Source organism: Gopherus flavomarginatus, chromosome 3, assembly GCF_025201925.1.
Source record: "Gopherus flavomarginatus isolate rGopFla2 chromosome 3, rGopFla2.mat.asm, whole genome shotgun sequence".
In the NCBI taxonomy this organism is placed as follows: domain Eukaryota; kingdom Metazoa; phylum Chordata; order Testudines; family Testudinidae; genus Gopherus; species Gopherus flavomarginatus.
Genome location: NC_066619.1, coordinates 233,819,441 through 233,838,204, shown reverse-complemented (window position 1 = coordinate 233,838,204; position 18,764 = coordinate 233,819,441). Strand labels below are relative to the sequence as shown.

General features: G+C 39.0%; 2 protein-coding genes across 24 annotated transcripts in view; one reads left to right on the top strand and one right to left on the bottom strand.

Annotated features, from left to right (window-relative positions):
• Positions 1–11,081, top strand: part of FIP1L1 (factor interacting with PAPOLA and CPSF1) — a 99,056-nt gene extending 87,975 nt beyond the window's left edge. For all 18 annotated transcript variants that reach the window (XM_050947661.1, XM_050947662.1, XM_050947660.1 and 15 more), the window contains 2 exons: positions 8,170–8,307; positions 10,761–11,081. In XM_050947661.1, the coding sequence (XP_050803618.1) occupies positions 8,170–8,307; positions 10,761–10,918 (296 nt within the window). In that variant the 3' untranslated portion in view covers positions 10,919–11,081. The remainder of the gene's footprint in view (positions 1–8,169; positions 8,308–10,760) is intronic.
• Positions 11,082–12,646: 1,565 nt separating this feature from the next.
• Positions 12,647–18,764, bottom strand: part of LNX1 (ligand of numb-protein X 1) — a 359,863-nt gene continuing 353,745 nt past the window's right edge. For all 6 annotated transcript variants that reach the window (XM_050947563.1, XM_050947562.1, XM_050947565.1 and 3 more), the window contains 2 exons: positions 13,591–13,749; positions 12,647–12,782 (listed from right to left, as the gene is read on the bottom strand). In XM_050947563.1, coding sequence (XP_050803520.1) covers positions 12,647–12,782; positions 13,591–13,749 — 295 coding nt within the window. The remainder of the gene's footprint in view (positions 12,783–13,590; positions 13,750–18,764) is intronic.

The window sequence follows — 18,764 nt, the reverse complement described above, 5'->3', positions numbered from 1 at the left end:
TTGTCCCTGTGAGTGCTCCATGACATGGACTCGGCAGTGGCGGAGAAACAGGGTGGTTGGATTGCATCATGCTATATAGACGCTGCTCACGGCACATGACAGGGAGGAGCGCATATGCGGACCAATGGACACTGCTACCAAAGATATCCAATCCCAGGCACAGGGTGCAGGGGTTGCCAGCACACCTAAGGTGGAACCAGGGGTGGCTCCAGGCACCAGTACGCCAAGCGCATGCCTGGGGCAGCAAGCCACGGGGGGCACTCTGCTGGTCGCCGCAAGGGCAGCAGGCAGATTGTCTTCGGCGGCATGCCTGCAGAGGGTCCGCTGGTCCCACGGTTTCGGCGGACCTCCCGCAGGCGTGCCGCCGAATTCGTGGGACTGGGGACCTCCCACAGGCAAGACTCCGAAGGCAGCCTGCCTGCCATGCTTGGGGCGGCAAAATACCTAGAGCTGCCCCTGAGTGGAGCACCCATAGGGTCACATCTCGAAAAAGCTCAGTTACTGCACAAAGTAGCTAACCCTCTCATCCTGTCCCTCAAGGATGTGGTCCTACAAGCACATAGGAAGTGCCTAATGACTACAGATCGAAACCAGGTGTAAAGTGACAGGGGAATTCCTAGCTTGCCAGTGGGGCACATGGGTCTTATCCCTAGCCTGGAAGGTCCCAACATACTGGACCACTCAAATTGTGATTTTTCTTTTACATGTAGTAAAGCTGGGTTTGGTCATGTTTAGAATTTTTCATAGTTCTTGCTGAATCCGTTGTCATTTGGTGGTAAGATCTCAAACTGTTTAAATAAGAGGGATAAAAAAGAGTGTCAACTTTGAAACCTCTATAGAATATTTTAAAATAATTTTCTATAGCTCTCTGGCAAATACGGAATATGAAAAAAGTGTGATGAAAGGTTTTGGTCTTCATTTTTTAAACTTGAAAACATAGCAGGCATTTGACTACCTATGTTAAACTCATCAGAGGTAGCATTCCATATTCCAAAGTTAACTTTTTACATTAGACATTAATCAGCAATTTTTTGATCTTGGGAACTAGATCTCAGGTAGGGGGAAATCCACTGAATTATTATTTTTTTCCTCCCTGGCTTTGTTTTTTGCTACAAAGTACCAAAAATATTAAGCTCTTTGAACTGTGCTGAACATTCTTATTTCAAAAGTGTCTTCATTCAGGGAATTGTCCAGTTATTTAAAATTTGGTGCTCAGTTTCTCTCTCTTTTCAGACCTGGCTTACCCATTTTAATACCAATATGACATTTTTGTGATTTTAGACATGGGGTGAAATTTCAGTTTATAATTTATAATATTTGAAGTGCATAGAAGTATAATTTATATTTAGCAAGTATGTTTATGAAACCCCACTTATGCATATGAGTGCTCACCTAAACTTCCTTTTTCTCAACCTACAGTATGTTATCAATTTCAATTTTTTTTAATTATAAGACATTTAAAACATTTTACTCTTTTTGATAGAAGGGCTATATATTTTAAAATTGATCATTTAAGTGAAGGACTGAAGCAGAATCTAGAGCTAGACAGATGTTATGTAAGCTCTATCAGTGCTTCTCAGTTCTGACCTGAAACAACCTTTTTATTCCAGACCTGAGCCTCTCATAACTAGACTGACTTGTCCTGTTTAGTTTTTGTGACATGGGCTAAATTTATTCAGGATTAGGACACACCTCCACTTTAGGCCAAATCAGGATTGGAATCCTGAACTAGAAAAGTAATGTGAACTATCCACCAAGTCTTTCTTAATGCTTAAGAAATAATTGCTAATTAGTTAATAATGTTAAATAATTAGCGTTTCTAATGTTGTATACACTGCATAGGTTGGGAAATGTCTGAAGTGATGTACCACGTGGATGTGTGCCCCACTGCAGCTCTACTCCACAAAGGCCTAATGTTCTCTTTGAGTTTAGTCAGCTCTGTCTCTTGTTTAGTGTTGTTAACCTGGGCTGCCCTCTTTCAGTATGACATGTTTTGGAAACTGGGTTGATATTTGCAGAATTTTCTGCTTAAATTCATAAGAAGTTTGATGTGAGAGAGTTTGATTGGTCAACATTTTTTTCCCCTCAGTGGAATGACTGTGATGTGAGGAAATATGTAGTGGAATGGAAGTTTGGTTATGGACCTTTTCCCTTCATAGCATCTTACAGTAGAAGGGAAATTCAGCGGTAAACTCATTAATTTCTAATCCATTATACTGTTGGGATTCTGTTGTATACTACAATTGGGATTCAGCAAAGTTTCTTTTTCTAGCAAAACTACGTCACCTTATTCTGGTGTTGGGCACCTAAGAAGAGTGAGAGAGTGTTGTGGATTCAACACAATAAGCACATGTGTGTTTCGTGTAGCTTATTAAGTATTACCCCATACTCCTCAAACTGGTCATGGAACTGTCTGATTTAAGCCTTAATCAGTTCCCTATCTATTTCTTGTTTTTTGTTTAGGTATGTTGTAATTGTAGGGTTTACTTTGAGCCATAGTGTGAATGTGCATATGCTTTTGAATAAATTTATATTTCTTTTAGATTTAAAGTAGTGTCTCCCGCAACATAAGATCATGCTTTATATCAATTTGTATGCTCCTTCATCTTTGGTTGTAACTACAGTTAAATGGTTATAATGGAAAACATTTAGAAGAGCGTTGTTAGTCAACCCAATTGTATTACTTAGCAATGAATCATTACTGTGAGTTAACCAATGGTAACTATTGTTGTCCCATATTTTGACAGAGGAAATATTTTAACATATTGTGGAGAAACAGATGACATTCCTTGGGTTCCTTTATCATTTGTCCATTTGTTAAAGTGCTGTGTAATATTTTAGGAATTAGTATTCTGTAACTTCCAAGGAAATACTTCAAATTTTTACCCAAGATTTAACTGCCAATGACAGTCCCTAATTTTACTGCTCCACAGCAGTAAAATTATGTAAAGCAGTATATAGAGACCCATAGTGAGACTTGGCAGTACTCATTCAGGTGTTGATTTCCTTCCCCTTCTCCTCCCCCACCACAAGTCCATGCCCAGGCCTGGAGTAGTCAGAGATGCAGTGGTCCTATTAGGGAGAATTCCACTGGAGCCATATTGTGGCAAATCAGTCTTCTCTCATCCAAATTCTCACTTCATTGAGATGTGGGGAATCTCTGTGGAGCTGGGTTCTAATATGTGTAGAAGGCACATTCCCTGCACAGCTTCCGCAAATCCTTTCTCATTAGTGGAGCCACATAGATTCTTCTGCACATAGGGTCCCCAGTACCATGAAGGAAAAGAGTAATATTTTGCTAGTAAATGTTGACTTAGACTAAAGATGTGGATCTTCAGTTTTTGCTTTAACTTAATGGCTTCTAAGTTCTAATTCCTTTTAGCTAGTTTGACTCAAAAAGTTTGATCACATCAGTCTGTAGTTTTCTTTCAGGATCTTAATTTTCAAAGACCTCCCCTTTATTTTCTGAGCTATAGAAACTAAGAATTCATATGACATGCTGCTATTCAGTCAATTTATCTTCATTGAACAACACAGCTGTTAAATTGCACCTATGACTCTGTATCTGTTTTTTAACTAAGTAATAAATAATACCCAGCTCTTACATAGAGCTTTTTCATAAGGAGATCTCAAAGCAAGGAGAAGGCAGATTGGATTATTGACAGCGGCTGCATAAGAAGATAATGTTTGTTAAAATCTACTGTGTTTTCTGTTGGGCTAAGCTCAAATAGGTATAACTACCAACTTCTTATTTCATGGAACACTTCATTGACTTTGTGTGTGTGTTTTAGTAGGACAGGAACATGATGCAGTGCCTGCTTTATCTAAGATGTTATGAAGCCTTACCAAAGCAACAATATTTTACAGGATCTTCTATAGTTTATAGTGTCTCTTTAACAGTGCATTGAGGCCTCCTATATATCTAATTTCTTCCTTCATGGCTGTTACTGCATGTCATCACGAAGACTTACTGAAGATTTCACTGAACATGCTCAAATGCTTTATAACACCTCAGAGATGCTGATAAGAAATAGCCAGTATGTTTTTTCAAAAACTTCATTTATAAATGTGAGCTCAAAACTGTATAGCATACCATCCAGATGAGGATTAAGTATAATAAATTTTCACTACCTATGATTTTCATACAAAGTTTGTTATTGCATAATAAACTGCATATATTTAATAAGATGCTGCTAACTTCTCCTTTTTCCCCACCCCAGTGCACCCTTATGTCAAAATATCAAGACTTCAAATCGAAAGTTACAAGAGTCCTTATAGTCTACCCCTTAGGTTAAACAACTTTAATGTCTTTTTAACATATGTTGTAGATGGTATTTATGAATCCTGACTAATAGTCTGGTTTGCCATTCTGGTTTGCCATTTAGATTCATAGATTCTAGGGTCAGAAGGGACCAATGTGATCATCTAGTCTGACCCCCTGCACAAAGCAGGCCCCAGAACACTACCCATCCACTTCAATAACTCAGGCACAGGTTAAGGGTTTGTTACAGAAGTCTTCAAATTGTGGTTTGAAGACCTCAAGCTGCAGAGAATCCACCAGCAAGTGACCCATGCCCCACACTGCAGGGGAAGGCGAAAAACCTCCAGGGCCTCTGCCAATCTGCCCTGGAGGAAAATTCCCTTCTGACCCCAAATATGGCAATCAGCTAAACCCTGAGCATGTGGGCAAGACTCACCAGCCAGCACTCAGAAAAGAATTCTCTGCAGTAACTCAGATCCCATCCCATCCCATCCAACATCCCATCACCAACCACTGGGCATACTTATCTGGCGATAATCAAAGATCAGTTGCCAAAATTAGGGTCTCCCATCATACCATCCCTTCCATAAACTTATCAAGCTTAATCTTAAAGCCAGATATGTCTTTTGCCCCCATTACTCCCCTTGGAAGGCTGTTCCAGAACTTCACTCCTCTAATGGTTAGAAACCTTCGTCTAATTTCAAGTCTAAACTTCCTAGTGTCCAGTTTATACCCATTCGTTCTTGTATCTACATTGGTACTAAGCTTAAATAATTCCTCTCCCTCCCTAATATTAATCCCTCTGATATAGGTATAGAGAGCAAGCATGTCCCCCCTCAGCCTTCTTTTGGCTAGACTAAACAAGCCAAGCTCTTTGAGTCTCCTTTCATATGACAGGTTTTCCATTCCTCGGATCATCCTAGTAGCCCGTCTCTGAACCTGTTCCAGTTTGAATTCATCCTTCTTAAACATGGGAGACCAGAACTGCACACAGTATTCCAGGTGGGGTCTCACAAGCGCCTTATATAACGGTACTAACACCTCCTTATCTTTGCTGGAAATACCTCGCCTGATGCATTCTAAAACCGCATTAGCTTTTTTTCACTGCCATATCACATTGGCGGCTCATAGTCATCCTGTGATCTACCAATACCCCAAGGTCCTTCTCTTTCTCTGTTGCTTCCAACTGATGCATCCCCAATCTATATCTAAAGTTCTTATTATTAATCCCAAAGTGCATGACCTTGCACTTTTCACTATTAAATTTCATCCTATTACTATTACTCCAGTTTACAAGGTCATCCAGATCTTCCTGTATGATATCCCGGTCCTTCTCCGTGTTAGCAATACCCACCAGCTTTGTGTCATCCGCGAACTTTATTAGCACATTCCTGCTTTTTGTGCCAAGGTCTGTAATAAAAAGGTTAAATGAGATTGGTCCCAGTACCGATCCTTGAGGAACTCCACTAGTAACCTCCTTCCAGCCTGACAGTTCACCCTTCAGTACGACCTGTTGTAGTCTCCCCTTTAACCAGTTCCTTATCCACCTTTCAATTCTCATATTGATCCCCATCTTTTCCAATTTGACTAATAATTCCGCATGTGGAACCGTGTCAAATGCCTTACTGAAATCGAAGTAAAATAGGTCTACCGCATTTCCTTTGTCTAAATAGTCTGTCACCTTCTCAAAGAAGGAGATCAGGTTGGTTTGGCACGATCTACCTTTAGTAAAACCATGTTGTACTTTGTCCCAATTACCATTGACCTCAATGTCCTTAACTACTTTCTCCTTCAAAATTTTTTCCAAGACCTTACATACTACAGATGTCAAACTAACAGGCCTATAGTTACTCGGATCACTCTTTCTCCCTTTCTTAAAGATAGGAACTACGTTAGCAATTCTCCAGTCGTACGGTACAACCCCTGAGTTTACTGATTCATTAAAAATTCTCGCTAACGGGCTTGCAGTTTCATGCACCAGTTCCTTTAATATTCTCGGATGAAGATTGTCCGGGCCCTCTGATTTTTGTCCCATTAAGCTGTTCGAGTAGGTCTTCTACTTCAGATGTGGTAATATCCACCTCCATATTCTCATTCCCGTTTGTCATCCTTCCATTACCCCTAAGCTCCCCATTAGCCTTATTAAAGACTGAGGCAAAGTACTTATTTAGATATTGGGCCATGCCTAGGTTATCCCTAACCTCCTTTCCATCCTCAGTGTGTAGCGGTCCCACTTCTTTCTTTGTTTTCTTCTTATTTATATGGCTATAGAACCTTTTACTATTGGTTTTAATTCCCTTTGCAAGGTTCAACTCTACTTGGCTTTTAGCCTTTCTCACTTTATCCCTGCATGTTCTGACCTCACTAAGGTAGCTTTCCTTGCTAATCCCACCCTTCTTCCACTCCTTGTAGGCTTTCTGCTTTTTCTTAATCACCTCTCTGAGATGCTTGCTCATCCAGCTTGGTCTACAACTCCTGCCTATGTTTTTTTTCCCCTTTCTTGGGATGCAGGCTTCCGATAGTTTCTGCAGCTGCGACTTAAAGTAATTCCAGGCCTCTTCCGCATTTAGATCCGCAAGTTCTTCAGTCCAATCCACTTCCCTAACTAATTTCCTGAATTCTTTAAAGTTAGCCCTTTTGAAATCAAAAACCCTAGTCCAAGATCTATTTTTGTTTATCCTTCTATCTAGTTTGAACTGAATTAGCTCATGATCACTCAAACCAAGGTTGTCCTCTACAACCATTTCTTCTATGAGGTCCTCACTGCTCACCAAAACCAAATCTAAAATGGCATCCCCTCTTGTCGGTTCTTCAACTACTTGGTGAAGGAATCCATCAGCTATCACATCCAGAAAAATCTGATCCCTACTATTCTTGCTAGCACGTGTACTCCAGTCTATATCTGGGAAGTTAAAGTCTCCCATGATCACACATTTCCCATTAGTGTTTACTTCCTTAAAAACATTAAAGAGGTCTCTATCCATCTCCAAATCAGATCTAGGCGGTCTGTAGCAGACTCCAAGTACTATCTCAGGGGAGGCTCTAGTAGCTTTCTTTCCCAGTGTGATTTTTGCCCAGACAGACTCTGTCTTGTCCATTCCATCACTTCTTATTTCTTTACAGTTAACCTCCTCATTGATGTACAATGCTACTCCACCACCTTTGCCTTTATTTCTATCTTTCCTAAACAGCACATAGCCTTCAATAGCTGTACTCCAGTCATGACTACTATTCCACCACGTTTCTGTTATCCCTATAATATCTGGTTTCACTTCCTGCACCAGTAGCTCTAGTTCCTCCATTTTGTTCCCTAGGCTCCTCGCATTAGTGTACAGACATCTTAATTTTTGCCGTTTGGCTTCACTCACAATCTGTATACCCTGTTAGGCACGGACATTCTACCACCATCATCACGTGTTAGTCTGTTATCTACACTACCCTTCCTCCTTATGGCAATTCTTCTGTCCACGGCTGTATCCTCTCTTACTTTGTTTACTTCCCTCTCAAGGTTAAGTTCCGGCGTGGAGATCTCCCGAACATCTCCCAACCATCTCCCCCAAATTTCTAGTTTAAAGCTTTCTTAATCAGGTCAGCGAGCCTCCATCCTAGAAGTCTATTTCCCTCCTTGCTCAGGTGAAGTCCATCCCAAGAAAACAGTCTTCTGTCCGTAAATGCTTCCCAATGGCCGTACATCCCAAAACCCTCCTTATAGCACCACTGCCTGAGCCATCTGTTGATTGCCATAATCTTGTCACACCTTTGTCACCCTTCTCTAGGAACTGGCAGAATCCCACTGGCATAGTCTCCCTTGTTGTGTAAATGTTAGAATGTGTGATTTTTTTTTTCCCCCCCAGGCTGCTTTAACATTTCACTGGCAAGTGAAAGATTTTTTTTTTTCTTCGTATCAGTGATGAAGAACGATATAGGTACAGAGAATATGCAGAAAGAGGCTATGAGCGTCACAGAACAAGCAGAGAGAAAGAGGAACGACACAGAGAAAGAAGACACAGAGAAAAAGAAGAGACTAGACACAAATCATCTCGAAGGTTTGAGCTTTAATAGTATATGAAAAGGCTTGATCTGTAGAAAAATGACAGTTGGAGTATCATGAAAAGGTTGGAAAGATTCCGATGTGCTGCCTGCAGCAAATTTGCCATGGAAAAGATGTGTAGCTGACAAGAGATGTTGGTCCAGGGTTACTGTGTAATGTCTCTACCAGCTTCAGCTGGCGCGGTGTGTAAAATCCTTTGTCTGAACCTTTCTGGTATACTTCATATAAGGAGAATGAGTGGGGTGGGAGTGGTAACAAAAACATTAAAATAATCACAGTAGGGACTTTCTTAAGCTGTAAGAAAAAAGCCTTGTAGTTAGAATATGAGATGAAAAAATCCTCTCCCCTCTGTCTTTAATGAATCTGTAAACTCGGGGGTTGTACTGTATGACTGGAGAATTGTTAACATAGTTTCTATTTTTAAGAAGTGTGTGGGGAAGTGATCCGGGTAACTACAGGCCTGTTAGTTTGACATCTGTAGTATGTAAGGTCTTGGTAAAAATTTTGAAGGAGAAAGTAGTTAAAGACATTGAGGTCAATGATAATTGGGAAAAATACAACATGATTTTACAAAAGATAGATTATGCCAAACCAACCTGAGCTCCTTTTTTGAGAAGATAACAAATTTTTTAGACAAAGGAAACACAATGGATCTAATTTACCTTGATTTCAGTAAGGCATTTGATACGGTTCCACATGGTTTGTATACATCCACCCTTTTTTTTTTTTTTTTTTAACCAGGAATGGGGCATTATTAGTTAAATTGGAAAAGGTGGGGATTAATATGAAAACTGAAAGGTGGATAAGGAACTTTTTAAAGGGGAGAGGCTACAACGGGTCATTCTGAAAGATGAACTGTCAGGCTTCAGGGAAGTTACTAGTGGAGTTCCTCAGATATTGGTTTTGGGACCAGTCTTATTTAATCTTTTTATTACTGACCTTGGCACAAAAAGTGGGAGTGTGCTAATAAAGTTTGCAGATGACACAGAGTTATGGGGGATTGCCAAAACAGAGAATGAGCAGGATATCATACAGGAAGATCTGGATGACCTCGTAAACTGGAGTAATAGTAATAGGATGAAATTTAATAGTGAAAAGTGCAGAGTCATGCATTTAGGGATTAACAACAAGAATTTTTGTTATAAGCTGGGGATGCATCAGTTCGAAGTAACAGAGGAGGAGGAGGACCTCAGAGTATTGGTTGATCACAGGATGACTACAAGCCGTCAATGTGATATAGCCGTGAAAAAAGCAAATGCTTCAGGCGAGGTATTTCCAGTAGAGATAAGGAGGAGTTAGTACCATTATACAAGGCACTGGTGAGACCTCATCTGGAATACTTGTGCAGTTTTGGCATCTCATGTTTAGAAGGATGAATTCAAAATGGAACAGGTACAGAAAAGGGCTACTAAGATGATCCAAGGAATGGAAAATCTGTCTTATGAAAGGAGACTCAAAGAGCTTGGCTTGTTTAGCCAAAGTAAAAGAAGGCTGAGGGGAGATATGATTGCCCTCTATAAATATATCAGAGGGATAAATATCAGGGAGGGAGAGGAATTATTTAAGCTCAGTACCAATGTGGACACACGAACAAACGGATATAAACTGGCCATCAGGAAGTTTAGACTTGAAATTAGACAAAGGTTTCTAACCATCAGAGGAGTGAAGTTCTGAAACAGCCTTCCAAGGGGAGCAGTGGGGGCAAAAGACATATCTGGCTTCAAGTTTATTGAGGAGATAGCCTAATTTTGGCAATTAATTGATCTTTGACTATTAGCAGTAAATATGGCCAGTGGCCTGTGATGGGATGTTAGGTGGGGTGGGATCTGAGTTACTACAGAGAATTCTTTCCTGGGTGTCTGGCTGGTGAGTCTTGCCCACATGCTCAAGGTTTAGCTGATCACCATATTTGGGGTCAGGAAGGAATTCTACTCCAGGGAAGATTGGCAGAGGCCCAGGGTGTTTTTTGCCTTCCTCTGCAGTATGAGGCACGGGTCACGTGCTGGAGGATTCTCTGCACCTTGAAGTCTTTAAACCACGATTTGAGGACTTCAATAGCTCAGACATAGGTTAGGGGTTTATTACAGGAGTGGGTAGATGAGATTCTATGGCCTATGTTGTGCAGGAGGTCAGATTAGATGATCATAATGGTCCCTTCTGTCCTTAAAGTCTATGACTCTGATTTGTCATTCCTGGTTTTAAAAAAAAGTGTGGATGAACATAAACCATTTATTAAAAATGAAGCTTGATTGTGATGCATATTTATGTTCTGATGATCACTTCCTAGTCATCTTTGTCCACATTTTCCAATACTGCACATGACATTAAAATTGCAAGTGTCAGTTTCTTATAAGGAAGCAAGAGGCAGATTTCCCATACATTACGTTTGAGGGCCTGTTTAATAGCAGAGTATGCATCTGTCTGAGCATTTTCCTCTCTTTGTCTTAGTAACAGCAGGCGGCGTCATGACAGTGAAGAAGGGGACAGCCACAGGAGGCACAAACACAAAAAATCCAAAAGAAGCAAAGAAGGAAAAGAAGCTAGTGGTGAACCTGCCCCTGAACAGGAAAACACTGAAGCTGCTCCAGTGGAATAGGCATGTGTGATATTTGCTTACTAGCATATATTAGTGCCAGAAATAGATTACTATAAATCTTGTTATTTTTCTGGGTATTAAGAAATTTGCTCTTAATCTTGTTCTGTTGGTACAAAATATAAGGTTAATTTGTTTTTTGAAAATAAAAGAGTGAATTTTTCATGTTAAGTTAAGATTCATGGATTGACTTTGTCTGATTGATTTTTAAGATACTATAAGAAAAAGTGCAGCAGTGGCTTCTGAGGTCTAGAGGGTGGTGCTGTTGCAGTACTGTACAGGAAACCTACCCCTAAAATAGTGAACTCAGTCTCTTATTGCCTAAGCCAGTAGGAGCTGTAGAAATTTATTCTTCTCCTGAGTAAAGGTTGGTTTGCATTCATGTTACCACATACTAATACCTACCAATACATCTGTAACAGTGCTAATGGATCTCTGAAGTTTATCTTTGCCCTTTGAGTTCGTTATATAAACAGGTCATCCTTTTGTGTGCCATAGGAGAAGAGCGAGAGGCATTTGAGAAACTTTTGCTGGAAGGTATGGCAAAAACATAAAATATGCACATTATTTTTCGTGTGATTGGAGAGTATGACCATTATTTATATTACATATAAAGCGTTAAGGGTTTAACACAACTTTCAAATGTATGAGTGAGTGCAGGAGGATGATTTAAGTAGCTCATAGAATTGGAGGTTAGATATTCAGTTAATAGAAACCAAAAGTAGTTATCAGTTCTGCTGCTCTGACCTATGTAAAATGAAGTTGGTCTTAGCATATTTTCCAGAGACACCTGTCCACATCACAATAAAAATTAATGGCTTGCTCCTTTCCCTCTTTAAAGTTAATGGGAATGAGCACCTGATTTCAGAATATTGATAATTGCCATAGAGGCATCTGTAGTTGTTTAAGCAAAGAAAATAAGCTACCATCTCACTTTTGGATATTGCCTCCAGAAAATATTTGAGTCTAGCAAAACTTACACTGCCACTATCCAAGTGGATAATTAGTAGTAAATCTTGCAATACTTTATTTTATCCATGAATTTTAAAAAAAATTGTGTTTAAGGATGAAGTCCTAATCTTGCTGGGTTATCTGCAGTTTGGGAGGAAGAATAGTTCTTTCTGGTTTTCTTGAAGAAAAGAACATGTCTGTACAATAGTTACATTTATTTTTAATAAGAAATAAAATCTCATTCACAGTATTACATCCTAACAGACAAAATATTTGAAAGTCTTGAAAATATCAGCATCATACTGACCATGAAAAGGAACATTATTTGAGCAAAGTGCTTTTTACATGTTGGGTAGAAGCAGTCAACTGATTTAAGCATTACAAAAACATTTCAAGTTTATCATTTCAAGAGCCTGCCAAGTATTTTTCCAAGTTACATATCCATAACTTTTTTATAACTTGAAAACGGTAGTGAACAGAATTGCTTCTGCTGCTTTTTAATAGACATTATTATAATGAATCAAATATAAAAATACAAACTTAACCACATGAGAATTGTATCCTGATCTAGAATTTCAGCAGCTTTGCTTTTTTCTAAAGTGCACGTTACTCTGACAGGTGCCATGTTTTCTCAAGATCATTTTGACATGCAAAGTTACATTTCACAAACTTTTTTTTTTATTATTTACAAATATACAGTTGACCAAAAAACTGTAGGAAAACTGATGTCCATAGTAAATAGCTCGTTTTCTGTGTCAAATGATTTGTCATTTTTCCATGAATACTTGTTTTATAAAAAAGTGCCAGGCCAGGACTTAAGAGTGAGAGTAATTTTTCCTTTCAGTTCTTTGAGCATCCTTGCCAAACAGGCATGCATCATTCCTGATGTATTCCTGCCATTGACAGCGAGGAGGATATCACCGCATCTGGAAAATTAAAAAAGTAGATAAGATTTTAGTTAAAACACTTAAAACTAAGAAGAGATCCAGATCTCAGACAACTTTCTTGCCAATTGAGCTGCTTTGGCTGGCTCTATAACATTGTGTCACCACTTTGCCAGAAGGATGGCAACTACTAAGCAGGCAAAAGAGGGGGGGTGAAAAAGTTGAGGCTTCTGAAGGTAAGCTGTTGAAAAAATCCTTGCGTTCTTACTCTATCATGTATTTATTCTTCCCTGGCATTCCTTTACAAATCAGATATATATGGAGGAAAATCTGAAAGAAGAGCTCTTCTTTCAGATCTCTGTGTGCCAGGTAAAATTAACTGGTTATTGGACAGTAAAACACTGTAAGAATTTACAGGTCACCTATATTTTATTTCTCACACCTAGTATTGGATTTAAATTATATTTTTAGTTGTCAATGTAGAAGCGTATGTATAATTAAGAGAACTGTTACTGTGTAAATAACATATAATAAAAGACATCTGGGAAGTAGTGTCTGTAGATGTTGATAGTTATACACTTGATAATATTTTGCCAGGAAAGCAAGTTGTTAAAGCATCGGATTCTGTTTTGGGTTCTATACCCAGCTCTGTCAGAAAGGGCCCAATTTTATACTCAGCTGGTTTCATGGAAGTTTTCATTGGACTGTTATGAATTTGAGCCCTTTTTACCTTCAGCAAGTCACTTGGTCTCTCTGGACCACAGTCTCCTTATTTTAAGACTTTATAATATTCTATGAATATTAAGTTCTTTTGAGTTCCTTGGGTGAAATATTAGTTTCATTAGTTTACCTAATTCTTCCATCATTGTATGCTGGTGTGCCTCCAACGATGGATTTGATAAAGAATGGTTTGTTCCCACTGTGTTCTTCATAACCGCCTACGATGCTGAAGCCAAGACTTCCTGCTGTATTTCTTCGTAATGCAATTTCTTTGCAGCTGTACAAATACCTGAAACAAATCTGTCTAATTAATGTCTCAGGATTAAGTTAAGTTTATTTGTTGATGCATCTGCCTTTCTAGGTACTGGTAGCATATTTGGGGCCTGCTAAAAAGCACCAAATTTCCATTGAAGAAAATATTTCTACTGAGATTGGACTTCATTTAAATCATATCTTAAAAACAACAATGATGCTGTCTGCAGATCTCAAGTGCCTTGTTACCTGCCTCTGATCAGCTATTCCATCAGTAATAAGTGTCATGATTTTAAGACACCATTTAAAAAAACAAAAACAAAAAACCTAAAACTCTCAGGATAAGGATGGATATGAATTCTGGTGTAATACAAGGCTAAGTAATTCAGATATCCATTTAAAAAAAAACCCAAACCACTAAAATCAAAGCTATCACACAAGGAAAAATATCACCTCAGAGAAGGGACTATAGCTTTTCTGTTACCTAGCAAAGAGTGAGAATTGTGCAGAGAATATTATACTTTCCTAGCCCTAGTGGTGAAGTGTTCTGGAGTAATTATGCTGTTATTGAGAAGGTGGCCTGTTACAGGTACAAGATTAATTCAGTGGTTTTTTTAATAAGAAAGAAAGAATGAATGATTTAAAAACCCTCTCTCTGTCTTTTGCTTTGGCTTTGTTATAATCCATTGGTTATGTTACCTGATAACATAATGTATTGCCCAACTCTACATAACTGATGCTGGCTGGAAGGAAAAAAGGGGGGAAGTGTTAGGTTAATTAAGCTTGTATTTTGTGGTATGTGGTAATCAATCTTAATCTTGTATTAGTTTACATGCCTGTTTGTTAGTAATTTTAGTGTTTATTATAAAACTAACCTTCCAAAAAATGTCAGTGTACCAATCAGATATTTGCTGAAAACTAGAAAAGACTATTGCCATCTTCATTATAGTAAATACAAAATTTTGCCCGGGATACTGATAAGCCTTTACCATCTAGCATAAGGCTGGCAGAAGAAGCTGAAATACATTTGGTGTTATAACAGATTAGTGAACTTTCTGCACATATTCTAAGCCAATCCATTATAGCTGAATTTACTCTGTATTGAAAGACATTTTAAAATTCTTACAGAGAGCCGACCCTTCTGCTGAAAAAATCAAAATTGTACCTTTAAAGATAAAGTATATCTTTTTTTAAAAGTTGGTCATATTTTTCTTGTAAAATAATACGTTTGCTAAGTTTCACAGCAGGATTTTACAGTATTACTAGATTAGTCCCCTAGGATCTACAAATATTCACCTGCTGCCAGGATGTTAGGTATAGTGTTTGCACAACAGATCACTGGCTGCTAATGGAAAAAGCAGGTGACTCTTGGTTATTCCCCAGAAGGCGGGCTCTATTACTTTCCCATCTGTGGGGTTTTGAGCATGCAGAATCACTTTAAAGAAAATGGAGAGAAAAAAAAACCAACTGCCCTAAGCTCACAGGATTTGGTAACAAGGTCACGACCAAGTGTTGCCAGGATTTAGTCATCATTAATATTAATTCAGCCTAATATGCAGAATGGGTAACAACCTTGCTGTTTCTGGACATTACTTATTGCCTTAAGGAGGAAGTTTCTTGACTGCTTGAATAAGGGCAATATTACAGTAAATACTTCTGTCCATTTTTTTAAAAAAGGGAGTTTGTTTTTGTGTGCTTAACCAGCTAGGCCAAGTATAATTACAAGGAAAGAAGGTGTCTGAGTACCTTCTGTAGGTCTTTCAGTTAAATTACCACCATTAGACTGTAGAATTTACCTTATACTTGTAATCTAACTGTTGGATTTAGGTAACAGAGCTATGACATGCTGTCAATGTGATTGATCTAGTGTGCATTTAATCTGAACCAATTGTGTTTGTGCAAAGCTGTCTAATTGATGGTTAATTGTGGCTGTTGGAGTCCTATTAATAACAAATTCAAGTTCCAGATGGCAAAGTGATTTGGGTTTCTGTTGTCCATTACTCTTAACAACCTAGACTTGAGAGAAGAGGCTGGCTCTGGAATGCTATCTTTACTCTAACCTTTCCTCTATGGCTGTGAATAACTTTGAATGCTTACACAAGGCAGTTCAGCTAATAACAGTCTTCTAATGTTTACACCACCCAGCATCACTCTCTATAGGAGTTAGATTTGCAAGAAACAAATACTTTTGAAATATCCCTGTTCTAAAAAGTAGAGCAACAGAAACAACTTCATCATCTAAAATAGTCTTAAAAATCAAGTTAATTTTGGAGGAGAGTAGGGCAATATTTGGCTCTAATGAATGCAAACAAGGGCTTAGTAGCCAACAGTATTTCTCCCAGGTTCAGATAAAAGTGTAGTGGCCTGTCACTATTGTAGAATTGATCATTTGGGAGCAGAAGCCAGCTCCAAGAGGTGCTATAGTCTGAATGTTCCTTACTAAATAGGGACAAATAACCTGCTTGTCACACCCCCCCCCCGCCAAAAAAACACCAAACCAAAACCACTCTACTAGGCATATAGTGTACTCTGCGATTATTCATAGGTACCCCTATATCTTACTAGCAACTACAATTATGTTCAACACCTTGTTGAGTCCTTGGGCATACCATGATGGCCAGGCTCCCTCACTGGGGAGAGGGGGTAGATGTCTTACCACAGCCTACAGGAGGTGATCGACTGACTGGGGTAATGCATGATTCACACACCCCTTTATTTCAACACTTTGGCTGAAGATCAGATATTCTTAAACAATGAGCTTCGTGCGCCAGGGACTGTCCCTGCCTGAAAGTGCATAGAATATCATGAGAGTTACTACAAGCAGCAGAGATCAAGTGCTTTTCAGGGACCAGAGAACATCAGAGAGAGTCCTAGAGTTGGCACAACATGAGTACTGGAGTCCCATAGTAATCATGAACCTTGAAGATGACACTGCCAGAATGAACAGCAACTTGAGCTCTGCTAGGAAACTAGTGCTATTTTGCAGCCTCTCTAGACTAGCCAGATAGCAGTGGTGTGTCTAGCTCAGAAAAGGTGGATACCCTCAACTGCTCTGGTTGTTCACTGGCCCCGAAACACTTGTTGTTAAATGCCTAGCTTTGGGCATTGATGGCTAAAGGGGCACATCTGGTCTTTGATAGCTGTGAAGGGTGGAAGACGTGACATCTGCAGGCCAGACTGGCAAAGAAATTTTTGCACTTACTGTTGAGATAGCTTGGCAGTGGAGCAATAGAAATTGCCCAGAGTTAAAGACAAATAGACATTTGTATTGTTATTTTTTGAACTAACTTCTTAATTTCCACTTTAATTTCTTGGTTGGCTAGCCAGAAATACAAGGAGTTCAGCCTAAAAATGTTCAAACTTGGGGGCCAAAAGTTAAGCACCTAAATACACCAGTAGGTGAATTTGTATTCACACAAATCTTATGTTTTTTCATTACTTTAGTAAAGCAATAAGTTAGCAGATAGATAGATGGTGTGCACTGCTGTAATACATTGAAACAACAGCTCCCCAACAGGGGGAGGGATAGCTCAGTGGTTTGAGCATTGGCCTGCTAAACCCAGGGTTGTGAGCTCAGTCCTTGAGGCGGTCGCTTAAGGATCTGGGGCAAGGTCAGTACTTGGTCCTGCTAGTGAAGGCAGGGGACTGGACTTGATGACCTTTCAAGGTCCCTTCCAGTTCTAGGATCTAGCTAAATTAGATTAATTGGAGATATACCTAAGGGCCTGAAAGCTGCACAGAAATAAGTAATGGAGTTGTTTGGATATTTCAACAGGTAAGGAATAAAAAACCTCCTACTCTGCATAGCTGGCAGAGAGAGGGTTACAAATGGAAAGTTTGAGAACAAGAAAGAGGTCATTGTAAGTTTTGTAGTAGTAAAAATTGAGTTAAATAGCACCACAGAGAAAATGAAATGATGTACTTGTATCATCTGTACTTATTGCTGTGGAGCAGCTTGAGGGTTCCTGGTATATAAAGAAAAACTTTAATTTGTGGACTACAATGGTTCCTTTGGAGCTGCTGCACTATAGGGGATGATGTCTACTTGGGACCATACTAATTTACAGATTACCACTTTTCAGCAGCTAGTGGTTGGTAATTTTTTTAAGTTTAGGAGGGTTTTCTCTGCATACAAACACACTGATCACGTGAGTGACAAAAAGTATCAGGGCAGTTTAGAAGCTACCAGTGCTGTCAGACCCTTGTTTATAACACCATTACAAATACAGTTGCCCATCTTAATGTTATGTACTCAGAAAACTAGTCCAGCAGTTGATAGGAAGCTTTCACAGATGCATTAAGAGATTAAAACAAATATAACTCTGTTCTCTTTAAGTCTTGGATTCAAATAGTAAAATGTGTAATGCCTTGCTCCTGGCTGCTTCATCTTTGTCTCTGCAACAATGAATATTGAAAGTTTAAGTGTTTCACATTCATACTTCAGTTTTGTCTGCTGACATGGGTTGTCATTCTGATTTCCCTATCACATCAAATTTCATCTGTTTTCCCCTTGTTATAATGGATCAAAGTTACAGAACAATTTAGTTTTACACATTATACTGAAAGTTTGGACTGACATTTACTTGTGTACTTAATGGGGTTTAGAGGTATGTTTGAAAGTTCTGCTTACAGCAAGACCATTAAAATGGGGGAGAGCTTGTTGAATTTCATATTTCATACCCAGTTCTTCCACTGATCCTGTGATACATCTTGAATGACTCAATCTCTCTGCTTCACTTCACAGCTGAGTAAAGATGACTAGTCACAGTATGTTTGTGAATTATAGTTGGTTGATCTATAATGTATTTTTAAAAGTAGTGTTGGGGGGGAATGTGAGGATAAAGAAAGAGGGCAAAATTAGCAAGGGTAGAAAAATTTACTGTAGCACTGGGAAAGTGTAACTTCGCTCTAGCTGCTGTATAGTGTTTTTTATCACCTTCACCAGTATATATTTCCTTCAACAATAAATGACCTGTATTCCTCAACAGCCAGCTGAGTAGAAAAAACAAATGTTAAGAAATAACTGTGCTAGATAGGGATGATGATTAGTCT